At 35.0% G+C, this 18,961-nt stretch overlaps 1 protein-coding gene across 7 annotated transcripts in view; it reads left to right on the top strand.

The window, feature by feature from the left end:
* PPP3CB (protein phosphatase 3 catalytic subunit beta) overlaps positions 1–18,961 on the top strand; it is a 32,618-nt gene that overhangs the window by 13,100 nt on the left and 557 nt on the right. The window contains exons 8-14 of one of the 7 annotated variants that reach the window (XM_009485947.2): positions 1,421–1,546; positions 3,572–3,649; positions 7,539–7,550; positions 8,235–8,319; positions 9,213–9,310; positions 14,884–14,913; positions 16,590–17,467. In XM_009485947.2, coding sequence (XP_009484222.1) covers positions 1,421–1,546; positions 3,572–3,649; positions 7,539–7,550; positions 8,235–8,319; positions 9,213–9,310; positions 14,884–14,913; positions 16,590–16,768 — 608 coding nt within the window. In that variant the 3' untranslated portion in view covers positions 16,769–17,467. Of the gene's footprint in view, positions 1–1,420; positions 1,547–3,571; positions 3,650–7,538; positions 7,551–8,234; positions 8,320–9,212; positions 9,311–14,883; positions 14,914–16,589; positions 17,468–18,845; positions 18,906–18,961 lie in introns of those variants that run through there. The other 6 variants (XM_009485944.2, XM_009485945.2, XM_075717718.1 and 3 more) reach the window with 6 other exon arrangements.

Here is an 18,961-nt window from a genome sequence, read left to right as displayed (position 1 = left end):
CCATCCAGTCCAACCATTAACCTAACACTACCAAGTCCACCACCAAACCTATTAAGGGGAGAGTAATAATTTCATGTTTCCTGGCTTGGTGGCTGGATTATTTTTTAATGAAAGTAAAACTAGGAATCGTTAAGGTTGGAAAGGACCTCTGAGATCATCAGTCCAACCATCAACCCAGCACCACTATGCCCACTAAACCATGTCCCAAAGTGCCACATCTACCGTTTTTTGAACACTTCCATAGAATCATAGAATAGAATCAGAACCGTTTAGGTTGGAAAAGACCTTTAATTGTGATGGTACAGGGCCATAATGTCAGTGTATGGGAAATCAAGAAAGAGCAAGTATGGATCTAAATACTGATCACCACTGGAAATGTTCTTAGGGAGGTGTAAAATAGAAGGAATTAATTTTTGTCCATCCTCTGCTTAAGATGAAGTTGCATGGGAGAAGCATGCTTAATAGTGTTGAGAGAAATTTAAAAGTCAGAATTACAGAGAAGAGCTTAGCTGTGAATGAGTATTATTCATAGATGAGAACAAAGTTCAACACAGAAATAATTAAAAATAAAGCCTACTGAAATTCAAGTATGACATTAAAGTATGGCATTTCAAGTATGCAATGAATGAATGATCTCCAAATACTCAAATAGTGTTCCTTTGAAACCAAGACCTCTTTTCTATAAAATACGTTGCATTTTCTCCCACCCAGCTCCAAAGAACCACCCCCCAAACCAAACCACTTATGTAAGGTGATTAACTGTATAGAGGAATAGATGAGCTGTTGTTACTTGCACTGATTGTAAAGTAAAGGAGAAATAAAAATAGCTTTAAGTGGCTTTTTGTGGTTTTTTTCACCATCTCTGTGGATATTGTGTTTTAAGAATCCTTTTTCACATCAGCTATTCCCAGTGTAATGCAAGCGTAAGTATGGAAAAACGCAATCAGTGCTTATTTAGCTTTAGAATGCTTCTGGTTTTCTGTTTTGTTTCTGTGTGCTTCCCTTCTCCCTGATCTTCTAGATTTCTGTGGTTTTACTCCAGGCTTACGATGTGGGAAGACACACAGGAAGAATAAAACCTGACTCTGGATATACTGGATGTATTGCTGTTCTGAGTTAGGATTTTCTTAAAGTTGCTGAAATTATACCTTTTAAAATCTTTATTCATTATAGACCTATAATAGGATAGTAAAGAACTGTATTGATGTAACAGTACCTTAAACTGCAACATGTGCAATAAAAATCCACAGTTCTCCATTAGAAATCTGTCCTGTAAATCCTGTGAAAGAAAGAGAATGGAGTATCTCTGGGATTATTTTGTCTATAGTATAAAATAGAGCTAAAACAATCCTGTGACTTTACATTTCTGATAATCTCAAGTTTTAAACATGCTTTTCAAAATGTCTGGATTTTATTTTAGCTGCTGTATTAAAATATGAAAACAATGTGATGAATATTCGTCAGTTCAATTGTTCTCCTCATCCTTACTGGCTACCAAATTTTATGGATGTTTTCACATGGTCTTTGCCGTTTGTTGGAGAAAAAGGTAGGCAAAAGTTAACACATCAATGAGTATCTTTCCTGTTTCTCCCAGATTGATGTTGGAAAGATTTTTTTTTTTTTTTAATATATTTACTAATGAAGATTAATTGCATAATTTTTGTGAAAATGGGTATCTGTATTTGCCATTACCAGGTAGAAGATTTGGTGAAGTTGTTAAACTGATTTGGAGGGGGTTTTTGGCATGGGAAAATGCCATTTCTGAGAAAGGATAGACTGAAATATAACTTGTTCTACAGGTTTTGGTTGGTTTCCTTGCCTGTTTCAGTTAAGATATTTAAAACTGCATCTAATAAAGCAGAAGTGTTAACAGAAATTGTAATTTTCATTGAGGGTGTATGCCTGCATTGTTAAGTAGTATCTTTGAACTGCATTTGAAGTCAATATGAAAATTGTTAAATGGTAGGTTATATACATTATTAAACGTGTATAGTTATAGGTATAAACTATGTTGAGATGTTCATGTAGATTTTAAATTTTTTATATAGTTACAACAGATTGACCTTCATTAAAGATAACTTTTTCATTTATAATTTTTCTTGTAAAAAAAGATAATTTAGCACAGATCCTCTCTCCCCCTCCCAGAGTTGATAACTCTGAATCTAGGACACTGGGGCTCCAGGTAGTCTTAAAAAGCAATGAGGTTAGAGGCTATTTGGGTCTGTTTAAAATCCTTCCATGACAGGAACTGCTCTTTTTATAAGAGAGATCTGGAAAGCTCTTTAAATTTCTTTGAAAAGTATTCTTGAGATGATGTATTTACAGTCATATAAACCTAGGATTCTAGGTTTGTTTATATTGTCTTTAGTGAACAGTTAAAAACAAATAATTTGGACACTTCTTAGTGTGGTTAGCCCACTCAACAATTTTTTTTAAACGGAGGGACCTGACATTTGAAAGGAGATTTTTTGTTTATATCTTTCTTACCTGATGAGGCAGTAGATAACATTTTCAACAGCAAAGAGTTAGTGCTGTTTATTTTGCTTTTGTTATGATGCTGGTAATGGGAAACCCAAGTACTGTTAAATAAGTTGCTCGTTGGCCCGCTGCATGCTTAAGACTGCTGGAATCATGGCCCCTGTAGTTTGTCTTGCCTTTGGACAAATACATGCTTCCACTTTTTTTTTTGGTGAGGATACAGTATCAATATTGTCTGGTCTGTGTTGAACAGATCAAAATCAGAATAATCTGGGGATTGGTTTTTTTTTTTCCATTAAAGTGGAGAGTAACTCTTTCACAAGAATGGGGAAGAATACCATTGCAGATAACACAGGGATTGTATGAATTAATCGTGAATAAATGTAGACAGCAATTTACAGGGTTTTTAACCATCTGACTGAACTTCTGGAATACGTTTCTGAGCACTCTAGGGGAAGAAGTTTGACTTTTAAGAAGGAGTCTGATACATGTGGGAAAGATTGAGTGGCAGAATAGGGAGATGCCTGGAGAAAGAAAATACAAGCTTTTTGAGACAAGTTTGTGTATCCACTATGTCGATATTTTTAAGGGGAATTTGAAAAGACATGTAGTTTGCATCATATTTATATCATAATACTTTTCTGCCTCAGTGCTTCTGCTACATGCCTGAAGGTGCCAGGAATGGAATAGCTTTCTCATTTTAAACCTAAATTTGAGCAGTCAGAATGTTTTCATATTTAAGTAAATTTTGCATAAAATCTAGTTCAAATACTTACCCTAATGTAAAAATACTAATACACAAGAAGAGAATTCTTATCTAAAAGAACTCCTTGTAAGAGAGGAGAGAAACCTCTGCAGAGTTCTTTGATTGTTAGGTGGTACAATTTTTAACTGCTTATTTTTCTGAGCTTTTAAAATTCTGTGACAGTGCACATCAAGAAAAACATGTATTTTTGAAACCAGATTACTGAGCAATGGCTATGATGTGGGAAGTTCATTCACTAAAGTTGCTGGTGATTAGTTACACCTTGTGTGCATGGGAATATTTTAAATTCTACAGGGGATGACCTAAGATTTATTTTTTCCTATACAGTAACAGAAATGTTGGTGAATGTTTTGAGCATTTGCTCTGATGATGAACTGATGACAGAGGGAGAAGATCAATTTGACGGTAGGGGTTACTTTAAGATCTATAATTCTTTTTAATGATAATAACTTGTGAAATACTAGTTAACTTAGACTGGTGTAATATTACCTGGAATTTGAAGAAAACTGCCTTCAAATTTTTCTTTAGATAATCACGTTTTGGGGGGGCAGAGAAGGGAACTGTGGTTTTGTGTTTGTGATCAAGAAGCAGTAATGGTATCCTTTGCAAATATTCATATCTGATTTCTATTTAAAACTGAAACGTTTTGTGAAACATTCTCGGAATTTCTTGGCACTTCAAAACAGACTAAACTTACTTTGCTAATATTTAGAATAAATTTATTTTAAGACCTTAAATTTCTCAATGATTGAACTTCAATAAGGAGTTGATACAGGTGAAAGTCAGATATAATATTTCTTATGGCAAAGTACTATACAGAAAGTATGAAATACAAGTTTAAGTCTTGGTGTTTGAGTTTAAAGCAATAAAAGTTAGGAGAACTTTTATATGTACGTTGTATAATATGTATTTATGTAATGAATTATAACATCTTTCTATCTTGTAAACTATCATACAGTAGACTGTTAAGGAAATGTTTGTATCGTGATGATTAAGCAGCAACATCAACATGAAGACCTAGCATATCACACTTTGTTTTGGTGTGGGGTTTGTTTTTTTTTTTTTTACAGTAGTGCTTAATGTCACACCTAAAAGTTTCTCAGACTTGCTTTATTTTATCCAATAACAGAAATGATTTGGTGGATTGTTTGATGATGGGGGAGGAGGAAGGAAAGTTTCAGCAAACTTTGAGGATAATTTATAAGATATTTATAAAGATATTAGAGACATGACCCCATTATAAATGTTTGATAACTACTGTGTTCAAATTCAGTAGCAGAATAGTGTTGTGCCAAGCAGCTGTGTGTTTTAGATTGGAATGCATTGGTTGTGAGCCACTTGAACTTTGTTGCCATTTAGATTGTTGCCAGAAATCTGAAAACTTGGAAGTAGTCTCAAATGTGATCCTGCAAACAGTTAATTTACATTTTTCATTCAAGTAATCCTACTAAGTAGAGCATAAAGCAATTACACCAAGCATTTGCAGGGTAGGGTTTGGTGGTATTCTGAGATGTTAGGATTTAGGTTGTCCAGCATAAGTGCAGTCATCAGTTGATTGCATATGCCCTGTCTTTAATACTGTAGTTGCAGTTTCCTAATTTGAATTATTTTATTCTTCTTCTGTCTCCTTTAACAATTTCTTTGCTTGATGCATCTCTTAATGCCACCTAGGTACTGTCTATGCTTTATCTATGTGAATGGATTTTTTTTTTTGAAATGTTGACTTTCAAGCTTTCACTTGTTTATTGTCAAATTTTAAAATACACTCAACAATTCTCCACTTCTTGTTCAATTAATGCATTTTTAAGTGTTGCAATTTTCCATTTTATTTTTTCACATTTCTTCTCCATTCCTTCTTTATTACCACTGCCAAGTTAAATATCTTTATTTTATTTGTCTCACTCACCTTTTTCTCCATCGTTCACTTCCTTTTTTTCTGGACTCTCCATCTGAAGAGCGACTCATATATGGCAATAAAAAAGGTACAGACCAGACAGAGTAGGAATGTTTTGAAATATGACTTCATAGAACCTGGAAGCATAAGTATTAATGCAGAAAATACCTTTCTGTTGAGAGACATATGTAGCATTTTATTATTATTATTACCCATTTTAATGGGATGTTTATAAAGGCTTGTGTATTTTGTTATCAGAAGTCATATTCCAAGACATCTGTCTTTCTGTGCATGATTTTTTTTCCTCCTTTCTTCCATTCCTTTTTTTGGTAAAATTTCATTCTTTTACCTATTTCTAAAATTTTATCTTTGGTCCTGCATGTGTAGGGCGTATTCAGTTGTCTGTCTTGCTCTTTAAATAATTTTATCGTGCGCTTTTTTTTAAGATTATGCATGGAATGTGTTTATACAGTGTTCCAAAACCTGGTTTGTGTAGTACTTTTAGTTTCCTTCAACTGAGATGTCAAAAAGGTACTTTTGATTGTATGTGCAATTTTGAAGATGGCTGGATACAAAATGTAAAAAGAAGCCTACTAACTTAAATTCATGGTCTATCACCTGTTTTTCAGAAATTCCAGGGTAGATAATTCTGTGCAGAAAAATTCTTCTGACCATTACTTACCTAATAGTCAATTTGCTCTCTATAAATTTGTCACTTCCAGAGAATATTTCTGATATGTGGGAATGCATTAGATTATACAGATGTTTCCAAAGGTTATGTGACTTCTTGGAACATAATAGTATGAGTGTTTCAGAATTTGTTTCTTGTGCAGGCATCGGGAATGGAGAATGGGCAAGTTCTTTTTCATATGTCCTCTAATTTAGGACATACGACAAGACGTTCTTCTGCAAGTAGATGACACCTTACCTGTCTCAGAACTAACCAGGATTCAGTGGCCACATTAGTGCAATGCTGCAGCCTGGAGTAATATGTTTGGCTTTCTGGCTTGGCTGCATTGCTTCTGGAGGGCTGGAGCAATGACAGATGATGTTAAAACGAAAACAAAAAACAAACAAACACCAAAACTACCCAAAACCAGCCTTTCTCCTTTTAAGGCACAGGGACCTTCCAGAGTTGAGATACGGGCACTAGCACTGCCTGAAATCTTTTCAGCCTGCATGTTACAGCTCTGCAGCGGTGTAGCTCTCAAATAGGTGTAGGCAGGATGAAAATGGAGGGACTTGTAGGGAAAGATTTGATGGTCCCTCATTTAGCCCTAGCCTTTTCAAAAACTCTCAAAGAGTCTCCTTCTCATTCTAGATCCTCAAACCTGTTACTTAATAGTGTTCAACAAGAGAAAGTAAAAACTTCTAGAACTTTTAATTTTTAAAGTTAACATTTAAAATAACTTATTTTCAGTAATAATTGAATGCTTCAGCCTATCCTATCTGAAGTTTTTCCTGAGCCTTCTGGTTTTGTGGTTTGTTTTGTGGTTTGTTTTTTTTTTTTTTTAATTTGGTGTCTGCAGTTCATTAAAGTTGTTCCTTTGTCTAAAAAAGCTTTACTCAGTAGTTCCTGGCCTTTTCATTTTGTTTAAATGGATTGGCAGATATTTCTCATACCCTGAGATTCTTCCATTGTATTCATACAAAGGTTGTCTCTTGCTCCCTTTTTTTCTTTGTCACTACTATACGTTTTCTGTCTTGTGTGATTTTGTTGTTTGCCCCTATATGCCTTATCTTTTGTATTTTATTTGGTTTGGTGTTCAGGGTGGGAAGTCTACCCACTCTTGTGCAACAGAAGGCCTTGCGTTCTTGCAGCTGTGGTCTAAACAGGGTGATTCTGTTGTGCTAGAGTGTATGTACTCTTATGTGGAAGCTAAATACGAGTGAGCGGGGATGAAGAAAAGGCTTCTTCTACAGCTGCCTTTTCTGAATGTGAGTAGGCAAATTTGTGGGTATGCAGCTTTACGCTGCCCACTTCTGTGATCCTCTCTCCTACATTCTTGCAAATTAGTTTGGCAACTTTTTAATGAGTACTTTTCTCCCAGGGTTGAAGAACAATGATATATGGAAGATCTGGAATACCTAACAGAACTGTCTTTGTTCACTTTTGGTCCCTTGTGGTTGAATTCAGAGTATGACTGAGTTACTCTTATCTTGGTGTGATTAATACTCTCCTTCCCCAATGGCTGAGGAGAAGTAAGGATTTTAGTTTTGATACCTCCTCATCTACCTGTACTGTTTTAGTGGAATTGAGGAGTCAGCAAAAGGAAAGGAGGATGAGGGGAAGGATGACTGTTACTTTTATGCATCGAAACAAACCTAGTGTTGGAGAAAGGACCTTCTGTTTTCATAATGGCAAGGCAGGCAAAGGTGGCTCTCCTTCCCAATCGCGAGCCTCCTTTCAGAGTTTTGTCTTCACTTTTACCTGCCACAAATGGTATCTCTCTCTCTGCTCTGTGGAATACGCAGTATTTTCTCCAGGTCTTTAATATTTGTAATTTCTGCAAATGATGCAAACCTAAGATGACACGGAACATAGACTTAGGTGGTAAGGGAAGTAACACTGCAATTCTTTGGCATTTTATTTTGTGGGTTTTTTTGGTAGGGGTGAGTTTTGGGAGTTGACATAAAAACAAGCAGGCTACTGTTTTCTCTCGGACAGCTGTGTAAGAATTAGCAAAAAACCTTTATTTTTTGTGCCTTTAATATCTCTTTGGCTTCTATATTGGGCTGCATGCCTACACCTTGATATACACAGATGTCAGTGAAGAATTTCAAGTGTAAAATTTAGGCAAATGAGTTATGATAGTTACTACACTGTAGTGGCGGTAATTTAGATGCTTGCTAGCTTTAGAAAATCACTGTGAACATCCTAAACTTTTTTGTGTGTGTTTTGTGGACACAGAGGTGATGGTGGTTTTGATGGTGTTCTGAAGGCATAATTTTACAACTTTGTGCCCTTAAGTGTTTGGGTACTGGCCTCCTGTGAAGAGTACTGAACTTAAACAGCTGTGTTGAATTTGATGCGCTTTAAAATGTTGACCCTGTAAATACTCATGAGCTTGAGACTCTCTCTTATTCCATTGAAAGTAGGTACAGCTGCCGCACGGAAAGAAATAATCAGAAACAAAATTCGTGCAATTGGCAAGATGGCAAGAGTCTTCTCTGTTCTCAGGTACTTGAATGACTTCTGTGTTCCTAAAACCCCTCTTATTACGTATATTAGGAAAACATCTCTGTTCCAGGATAATGGATGCCAAACTGTTTTCAGGGAGGTCATTATGCATCAGAATCTTGTTTGGCATATTGATGCACCCCATTGATGTTGGTGTGTTTGGTTAAAGAGTATTTTTAAATTTTTTTTTTTGAGACATGTTTCAAGAAATTAGAGAACATGATCTTTAGTTTACAAGTTATTTGTCCAGCCATTAACTACGAGTGTTGGAAAGACAATACCAAAATAGAGAGACTGAAATCAAGGGTGCAATGCAGAAGGTCACGACTGGCTCAGAAAATTTCTGGCATACCAGAAAGTTGAGGGCTAGGGGATGTTGTTTCAGTTTTTTGTTTGCTTGTTTTCAGCTTTTAAAAAATATGATTTTCTTGTACCTGTCTAGATCTAGAGATTTCATGATCACATATACCCAAAATATATAGTGTTCCCCAGACTGTAATTGTTCAAATGGGGATAATTTTTTAAAGTTGGTAATTCCTGAAGCATAGACACTTTGAACAAAATTGTGGATTGTTTTATGGCACTGAAATATGTTCAGTACCTCATGAGGTAGTCAGTGCTAATTTCAAAGCTAATGAGCCTGCATGTGAATAATTGCTCAGAATTTGGTTCAGAAGTAATCAGTAATTATAACTCCTAGGCAGAGGAAAGACTGGTATGGAATAGAAAACTTTTCCCATTTCTACTTGTTTGAATTGGAATTTACATTCAGTCTTGACAGGCATAAAGCACAGCAAAAATAGGCTCTCCCTCTCCCCATCCCTTATTTTACTTTAATACAAGTTTTCATGAGCAGATATTGAAGGTTTTGTTCCTGGTTTTTCTCATACCAGGGAGGAGAGTGAAAGTGTGCTGACACTCAAGGGTTTGACTCCCACTGGAATGTTACCTAGTGGAGTGTTGGCTGGAGGACGACAGACCCTGCAAAGTGGTAATGATGTTATGCAACTTGCTGTGCCTCAGATGGACTGGGGCACATCTCACTCTTTTGCTAACACTACACATAATGCATGCAGGGAATTTCTTATGCTTTTCAGTTCTTGTCTTAGCGGCTGATACAAGCATAGTGTTATGTGTTAATCAGGCAATGTGAAATGGATACTTAACCAGGGTATAAAACTAAAAGCAAATGAGTTCAGTGGTGTCAGGCCACATTTTTCAGACTTTGAGCTTCCTTAGTTTACAATTTTTCAGGTGGCACAGATGCCTGAAGTCGGGTGACCTTATAGATCTGGTATTGAGGCATTTGATCATTACAGATACAAAAATGGCAATGTAATTTTGCATCATTACTTGTCTGCTTTCCATTAAAATGGTTTTATTATAGATGTGTTAGTATTTTCATTGACAACGTCAAATACTCGTTGAGATTAATATTAACAAACAGCTACAGGCTGCAGAGTTCCGTAATCCACTTCATTGATAGATTGAAATGTGCTACGTTTTGTACCCTGGTAATTAATGCCAAAGTTTGTTCTCTATGTTGTTTGTCAAATGTTCTATGTATAATTGACCTCCCTGAATTGTCCTTGTAACATGCTGTTTCCTTCCTCTGCAGATGTAGCTGCTTTCTTAGATCTGTCTGTCTCTCTCTAGGTATAGATGTATGTCTGTATAAGTGTTAAAATTAAACCACTATCCCAGACACTTGTCTGTCTCTTGATGTAGAAGCAATGTTGTAGCACCTTGTTTTTGAGGTTTGCTGCATTTGCTGCTGCACATTGTGCATTTTGAACAATAATGTACTTGAAAAATATTCAGTAATTGTTATAAAATCAGTTGAGAATAAAGGGATTGAATTTAAAACTTGTAAATAAATCAAAATAAAAGGGTGTTATTAAGTGTGCATATATTTTTTTTTTGCATGAAAATAAAAAGAACTCTGTACAAAATATACCTGTAATCTGGCTCATTGAATATTTTGTAAAAGGTTTTTCTTCTTTTTTTAGTTTGTTGAATCATTGGATCATATTTTTCACAAGGCCCATAAATGATTAACTAGGCTTAGGGAGCACACTACGAGATTGTACCAAATGTATTAAAAGAATGAAGTCCCGGTTTCTGTTCACAGTGGTGGATAGCTAAAATATATCAGCCTGAAACTGGACTTCATATCAGCAGCACTCTTAACATAAATTATTCAAAGACTTTTTATTGGCCATCTTCAGGCTTTAACGGAAACTATAAAACTGTTGTATGGGACCACTGAGTTTCACAACTATTGAAAGATTGTGATATATGAATAACACTTTTTACACAATCTAATTTCCAAGAGTAGCTGCTTTTCTCAGTTTGTGATTTAGGCTGCTTATTTGAATTTTTTAAACTTCCCATGTTTTTTTAAAGCCTTTCATTATATTTTCTGTTAAACTATCAAAGCTGGTTTTTAATAGCTTTGAAACATGAATGTCACATTTTAAGTCATTTTTCAGTGGACATATAATGTCTACAAGTAAGTTTATATGTCCAGTGTATGTATGTGATTGTTTTGTGAATGTCTATAACAAGAAATGGTGTATGTTTCCTAATCCATCCAACTATTCCAAAAGCATATGTTCTAGTTTTAATTTTCATTGTTTAATAAGATACTTTATTATGCTTAAAAAATGAGTCTGCATTCCTCTCATTCATTTAACAGATTTTTATCCATGTTGCATTACAAATATCAGAGAGGATCAAACTGACTAGAAAATTTTTTAACATAAAACATATGACTTTCTACCATTACTGACAATGTGGGACATTTGGAAAGTATGCAGAATGTGGTTTGGATTTTTGTGGGTGTGGTTTTTTTCTTGACTAGAACCTTTGATGGCAATATTCGTTGATGCACTACATTAATATACCTCATTTGTTTTAGTCATGTTGATTGTTCAAAATAACTCATGCCAACTGTTAGTTCTCCTTAAATTGTAGTAACTTCTTTTTACTGATAAGAATTTTATTGATTCAGTCTTTAAAAAGTAGAGGTTTTCAAATTATTATGCTCAATTGCAAAGCTAGAAGTAAACCAAAATTAAAATAAAACTTCGCTAACTGACACTTTTCTAAACTATCATAGTATTAGTGAATTCATATTCTTGGCAAAAATATGGTCACTGGTAGCATGGTAGGATTTCTTACTACAAATACTTAATTACTTTTTGAAGTATATCGTACTATGTTGATCAATATACTATTAATAATTTAAAGTAGTCTAGATTTGAGAAAAGACAAGCACATAATATTAATTGTAGTATTATCCTATTCTTTTGGTTGCTTGAAAAGTCGCAAAATTGACCAATATGTCATGGGTTTTCCAGGTTTCAGTCTTACAAGTGCTCATTTTTCAGTGGCACGTTGAGAAAAGGTCTGGTTGTGCTCGTTGCTATTAAATCTATAAGAAGCTTTGAAAGCTATAAGAAATTGGAGTGTATATCTACATTTCTCTAGAGAGCTGGGCTGAAATTTTTTTATCAGAGCAAGTATATATATAGACATACATATTTAAGTCACCATTAATGCAATGCATATGCAATTTTTGCTTATATGCCTATTATAGTTCTTAATGTCAGTAACATATTCTATACTAGATCTTAACAAATACCACTACTGTTTCAGGAATTTGTTCAGCCACATGTGCTATCTTTTGTGAGATACTGGCCATTCTCAGAGGCGAGGAGCTTGTTGGCATTGACATAACACAGAGTAGGGCACCAAGCGCATTAGTCGGTCTAATGCAGCTGCTTTACGGGTAATGCTTGAACAGATTCTTATCACAAAATAGAGCAGTCTGAGGGTGAAATACAAATTCTAACTGTAGTGAAAGTGTTAAACAAAGACACATCAGTTAAAAAAGATAATTTTGGAAAAAAAGTGCAAAACTGCATCCTATGGAAGAAGTCAATATATGATTTTTTTTTTTCCAGAAATATATGGATATATTTTTGAGAAACACATCCTAGGTTATTTGTAGATAGCTTTAATGTACTAGGATAAAAATAGACCTTGGGAAATCATGGCCTTTGTATGTTTCTAAATTTTTTTAAATGTAGATTTATGGGTTTTATTATTTATGTTGCTTGCATTATAGTAGTGGAAATATTAAAGACCCTATTAAGTACTGTTTTTTAAAGTAGCATTTCCTAGTGACTTACTCTGTGAACTGAACCCAACAAAATTATTTTCAAATTGAGTCAACATCTGTTAAAAAAAACCCAACCACCTAAAGCCTTATTCAGCAACATACTAAACACAAGCCTAAATTAAAAATTGTTACGTACTTCCATGGAAATCGGTTGAACTAGCCAAATACTTATCTTTCATTGCTGCCCTTGCTATTAGTCAGAGGGGCAGTAAGATAGTTTTTTGGGTTTATGTTGAAAGTCGGCAAGGATTTTGTATCAGATCTGTCCCTTAAGTAAAGCAGGGGGAGAGCTGGAATTGGGGATGGAAATGGCATTGAACCCTATTGCTTAAAATTTGCTCTCAAGTCAAGAATTTTCTGAGCAAAGACTTAAGGATTACCTGTTACACTAGTATGATACAGTATTTATTTGAGGTTTGTCAGGGTTCACAAAGAATGTAATTTTAATTTAGATGTACCTGCAAAAGAGAATCCAACAAAATTATTTTCCAAATTGAGTCTTTACAGTGTGGGGTTTTTTAAGTGCTTGTATTTTCCAGTCAGTTTGTTCTTTTATGTCAAGTTGAAAATTATCTTTTTCTTAACTGTGATGTATATTCCAAGATCTTTTTGGAATACTAGTACTACAAGTAGAATGAACTAGGAGTAGATTTTGAAATTTGTATTTATGACCAAGCTACATAATTTACAGAGATAAATCAATATTCGTGATCTTTTCAGGAAAGAAAACAAAGACTTCACAGGTAACAGGAAATGGTGGAAAGAGGTGGTTTTTTTACATAGTTTTGTATTTATATGGCAAATTGATTATAATATGAAAATATGTATTTGGTGACTTTCTAAAATAATTCTTAAACTAGTTGATTTTTACAATTTGAGAAAGTTTCTTTCCCTTAATGCAAACATAAATAACCATCCATTCAAGTGGCTTTTTGATTTAATTCTGGAATTGCCCTTGTCTCTGTAGATTTAAGTGCAGGAATTTTTTTTTGGTACATGAAATGTGCAGTATGTAAAAGCTAAAACGCTGCATTACGCTTAAGTATTCCCCATTATTTTAATAGCAATTTTTTAAGATTATCTCAGTGGAAATTTGAATTTTATGCAACAGTGAGGTTAAGGCATAGTGTAGGCAATTGATACATAACAACATAGTGTAGGCATAGTGTAGGCACTTGAAACGTGTCTGGATTTTGTTGGATAGGAAATGAGAAGTAATAAACTTAATTCGCTTTAAAGAATTCTATTCTGATCTAATGCCGTATTTTCTTACAGAGTTAGTTTCCCCAACATTCGCTTGAATACTCTTTTACGATTTTTGTTGTTAACAATATGCATCAAGCACTACACAAGTAGGTTTACCACTATGTATGCTATTTGTTGTTAATATTTCTGAAATTACGGTATTAGAAGCATGGCACGTAGTAGAGGAGGTAAAAAGTTGTTACCATTCTTGAAACTTGGCTACAGTTTAGGTCATAGTTACAAGGTGGGTTTCTGTAGCGAGTCTGCCCTAGTAGAAAGTTATTTTGATTTTGGTATCATAATAACCTAGTGTTAAAGCTTTGACTTCTAGAGCTAGAACAATTGGGAAAGATCTTACACCTAACAAATTACAGCAGATGTCATGGCTGTTCAGTTCAAAAAACATCTAGTAAGCTATATTTTTTTCATATTCACATGAATTCACCCACCAAGACTATGTTAAATCCAGACCTCTTCCTGCTGTAGACTTTGTTGTTGCTTCAGCTAAACAATTAATGAGACTTTGTAAATATGACTTGCTAGATTTGTCTTTTCTGGTTTGAATTCCACAGTTCAGTTCTCAGAGATACCCATTTTAGCTTAAAAAATGGTGAGAAATTGAAGTACTAGTTAAACTTCAGGAAGCTAAACATAAAGAGAAAAATAACTTATTATTAGGACACTGCTAGTGTTGTTTTTATAGCGTCCTTCATGGTAATTTCATGAAGCTCACTAATGCATTTTAATCTTCAGAAATAGTACTCTCAAATAGATTTTTAGCATTTTTTTAAACCATACTACAACTTTAACATCAGTTGAAATTTTCTGTTGCTGTCTTAAAAAAAAAGGAAAAAAAACCAACCCCCAAAAAACTTATAGAAATGTGCAGTTAATAACATCAGTTAATTAGTGTTGCTTTGATATACTTTCAGTTGATAAATGGTATTAGTTTAGGAGAAGTTTTCCTTAAACTTAAAAACAACCCCCTAAAACCTTAATTATCATTTTAACTAATTGTAATCTAATCTGGCGTAGCATACTATATTAAATTGATCATTGCCTTTTCTGCTATGCGATATTACACTCTTCATCTTTCTCATTCATTTTGCATGCATCTGCTCACTTCTGTACAGCCACTGTAGAGGCAATTGAGGCTGAAAAAGGTATGATCAGAGTCTTTGCCATTGGCAGAGATCTGTGGTGTCTGGGAGGGAATTCAAAAGTACTCTGTGTGGGTGTGTTTTACTTTCAACTTGCACAAGCAGAGATGAATCAACTGCATTGATTCATCCCTTTTACATGTAACATTCATTTCTGGCTTTAGGATGATGATTATCTTTAATATTTTAGGGAAATTCTTGGGGGGGTTGGTCTTTTTTTGTTCGTTTTTACAAAATATGCAGTAGGTTTTTGTATAATGGCATGTTGTGATACGTGGTGTTGTCTTGAAGTCCTTAAAAATGGTACTGTTTAGTGGTTTTTTTCTGCATTCAACTGCAAGGTTTTGTTTGATTGGGGGGGAGTTACATGTGGAAGGAGGGTTGTTTATGCATGCCTTTTCTCATAAAATCTATTTTAATGGCTTTGAACATATTTTTTTAAAACTTCCCATAACACATCTGGTAGTGCAAGACGTATAAATGTAATGTTTTTGCTATAGATTTTGAACATAATTTGTTGACCAAATTTATTTCCAGTATATACGCCATCCTGCCAGTATGAGGCATATTAAATTCCATGGATTGTCAGTGCTTCTGTGCTAAATAAATTGTATATACGTCCTTTGCTAGTGGTATTGAGCAAAATGCCGTCAAATTATTTGGTGTTCAGAGTATTCAGCATCAGATACGTTGTCTTCTCAGCGATACTTTAATTTCCTCTTGCTCAATATTCAATGAAGTGAATGACAAACAGCATAGCAGTTGGGAGCGCTGCCTTCGGGGTTTTTCAGATTTGGTCGCAAAGCACCATTTAACGACTGTATTCTTTGTTTTTTAATTAAGGAAGTCAGATCTCCAAAAATATAAACAAGTGCCATATTCTGTTCTCACACACACGCGCAAGAGGTCCCGTTGTTGTGAGTGGAAAGCTGTACTTAAATCTCCAAAGAATTATTTCATCCCAAAGACTTCAGTCTTATTATGTGGTCAACCATTTTCAGGTCTAAATTCAACCGCAGACCTCATTCATTAAAATAATCAGCAGCAAAATAATACCTATTTTCTATCCTTACTTTAAATACATTTGTATTTAAATGATGCCATTGTTTAACCACAGTGCTAACTCAGTGATTGTGGTTGCGTCCATTTCCATCGTCCACGTGATTAGCGCAGAATGCGAACCACATCCCGCAGTTTTGCCTGCATGAAAACTGCAGGATCAGCCATCGATGCGTGTGCAGGGTGTAAATCTACTACTACCTTTGTAACCCTTTGCTGCTTTGCCTCCACTGCACTTGCTGTGCCGCTTAGATCTTACTGACATCCCACCGAAGAGCAGGGGGATGTTAAGATAAGCCTGACGCGCTGGCAGCAAGCGCAGTTGGTGCTGATAGCTGGCCACGCCAGGGACACGCAGAAGCAATCAAGTGGGCTTAACCCCTTGATTCCTACTTGCAGAATATTTGCCATACTTTGTTCTTTTAGTTACAAAGCGAAATCGTGATTGCTGTTGAACATTTCAGGAAAGCAGGTTAGAGAAGCTTTTACTAATACAGATGCAGAGCCGTAGGTTTCTTTGGCCGATTTCTTACCTGTTTTTAAACATCATTTGTTAGAAAAAGTATATGCTTTCAACTTCTTTTTCCATTACTGACATATCAAATTTGCATTTTGTTAAGCAATACGAGGATTCTCTCCGCAACATAAAATCTGCAGTTTTGAAGAAGCAAAAGGTTTGGATAGGATCAATGAGAGAATGCCACCAAGAAAAGATGCTCTTCAGCAAGATGGTATTAATACTATAAACACAACAAATGCCAATGGAAACAATGGAACTGGCAACAACAATGCACAGTGACCACGTCAGCTACTGGTTTACTCACTCGTGTCTTGCCTGAGAATTCCTAGATTACTGCTTTTTGATGTGACAACAGATGAAATAGCCAGGGGGATCGCTTGAAGGGACTACTTAATGCGAGGTAGAAAACCATCCGGCTTGGTCCCGCTGAAGAAAGACCGTCAAGCTTTTGAGACAACAGCCCCTCTCTTTACGTGGTGACCCCACCTCCCGGGAGCGTGCCTCGCCTCGTTACGCAAAGCCCGTCACTGGCTGCCCAAGCTGCGGAAGAGATCTGGGGAAGGAATCGGGCTGTTATCACTAAAGCACATCTAGACTAGCATCTTATGCTTATCGTTGTCAACACTTTTAAGTTTACAAATGGGATTTTTCTTTCAGTAGAGGTAGTTTGTTTGTTTGTTTGTTTTTTAAATCAGACTTTCAAATACAACCCTAAGAGCTAACTATTTATTAATGGACATCGGTTTCATGAAATGTCTTTAAAACGATAGATTAGAATGGTCTTAAAGTATCTGAGGCTGCAAAAACTGTATTTTAAATAGACAGAAAAAATGCCAAAAAAAAAATCTCAGTTGGTCATTCTGTAAAATGCTGACCTCAGGTTTACTCCTTAGATGTTGCTAATTCTATATTGTATTCACTGTATTTTTTAGTTACAGCTTATCAGAAGATTTCTATGTAGGAATGTTTATTACTTGAACACAGATTTAAAAAAAAAAATATTTAATTTAGAAACTTTTTTGCCCAGCTTTTTCAAGACTCTTCCCCACCTTGAATTTTAAAAAGATTATTATATATACTAATTTTAAAAGTAAGAAAAATATGGAAGTGTTAATTTTAAGGTACTTTTAATTGAACTTTGTACATTGTTTAAGTAAATTTTGATTCATATCAAGTCTGTAAAGCTTGGCATTGTATTTTGTGTATGCATGTTTTCATTTTGCAAATATTTAATATATAGACCTATGATGTACATCTATAGGTTACCTAGATGTTATGGGTACTTTTAGTTTATTGTGAGTATTACGGTTGCATAAATAGCTAATAATCACTGGGCTGAATAGCTGCAAGCTTTTTATTATTTTTAAATCTGTAAAGGAAACTGAAACTGTATCGGACATACTTTCTGTTTAGGCAAAGCAGCGCGTAAGCAATTGCTCTGTTCAACTGCTAAGGCATTAGTGAAAGTGTAAACTTGAGACTGCATGTATTTTGGTATCTACAGGACTGCTTGGTTAAAATAAAAATTGAAGCCCTGTGCTAATTTGTTCACAAATAATGGACTGTACTGATTGCCACTGTACTTTGTTATATATTTTGACATTTGCTACATGTCCTTCTCATCCCCTGGAACACAACTTGAAACCTATGTCACTAGAGTTCATCTCCCCTTTTTTTTGGTTTGCCATAAAGTACAATCTGTACATACCCCTAAGTTGGAAATTTTATGCATGTTCTGAACTATTCAAGTATTTTATAAACAGTAGCACACAATAAATTTTGTGCATGGGCTGCGGCTCCTATCATTGTGTATTGGTTTTATTTGGCATACGTAGGTCTAATCTGACCTTGAAAATTGTTTAGAAATACTCTTCAAAATTTAAGCTATTGAAAAAAATAGCCTGAAAGGTCAGATTTAACTTGCAGAGAACTAGTTTGATGTAAATGCTCTTTAATTTAACTGTTACTGCTGCTGCTTTTTTTGCTTTTGAGTTCTCTCTCATAAATAAAGTACTTAGATATTTTCTGTCCGCTAAACTGGACACGCACTGTTGCTTTGTACAAGTTTGTAAGAGCAGTGTTGGTTGATTCTAGAAAGGCTATTAAGTGTAGCTACGTTTTGTGTGTTGGTTTGAACTAAATGTTCGAGACGCTAGTGTGTATTGAGGCTGCTTTTTGGGCAGAGGGGGAGGACTGACTGTTTTGACAGTCAATACAGATACCTGATGTAGTCCTTCTGGTATGTTCTTTTTGAAGTAAGGACAAGCTGCTGAACAGGATGAGAATTAAGATAAGAGATAATAATAAGCATGCTATTGCTAATGGAGTTTTAATGTTTGATTTTACTTTATTGCAGATGCATTCTAATTGGAAACTCTTCTCAAAGTTTGAGTGCAGAAGATCAAGTTAAAAAATGGTAAGTTTGGGTTTGTTCTGTTTTGTTTTGTTTTGTTTTGTTTTTAAATCAAGCAC

This window comes from Pelecanus crispus, chromosome 10 (genome assembly GCF_030463565.1).
Source record: "Pelecanus crispus isolate bPelCri1 chromosome 10, bPelCri1.pri, whole genome shotgun sequence".
In the NCBI taxonomy this organism is placed as follows: domain Eukaryota; kingdom Metazoa; phylum Chordata; class Aves; order Pelecaniformes; family Pelecanidae; genus Pelecanus; species Pelecanus crispus.
The sequence above is the reverse complement of the archived record's forward strand: the minus strand, read 5'-3'. Positions and strand labels throughout refer to the sequence as shown.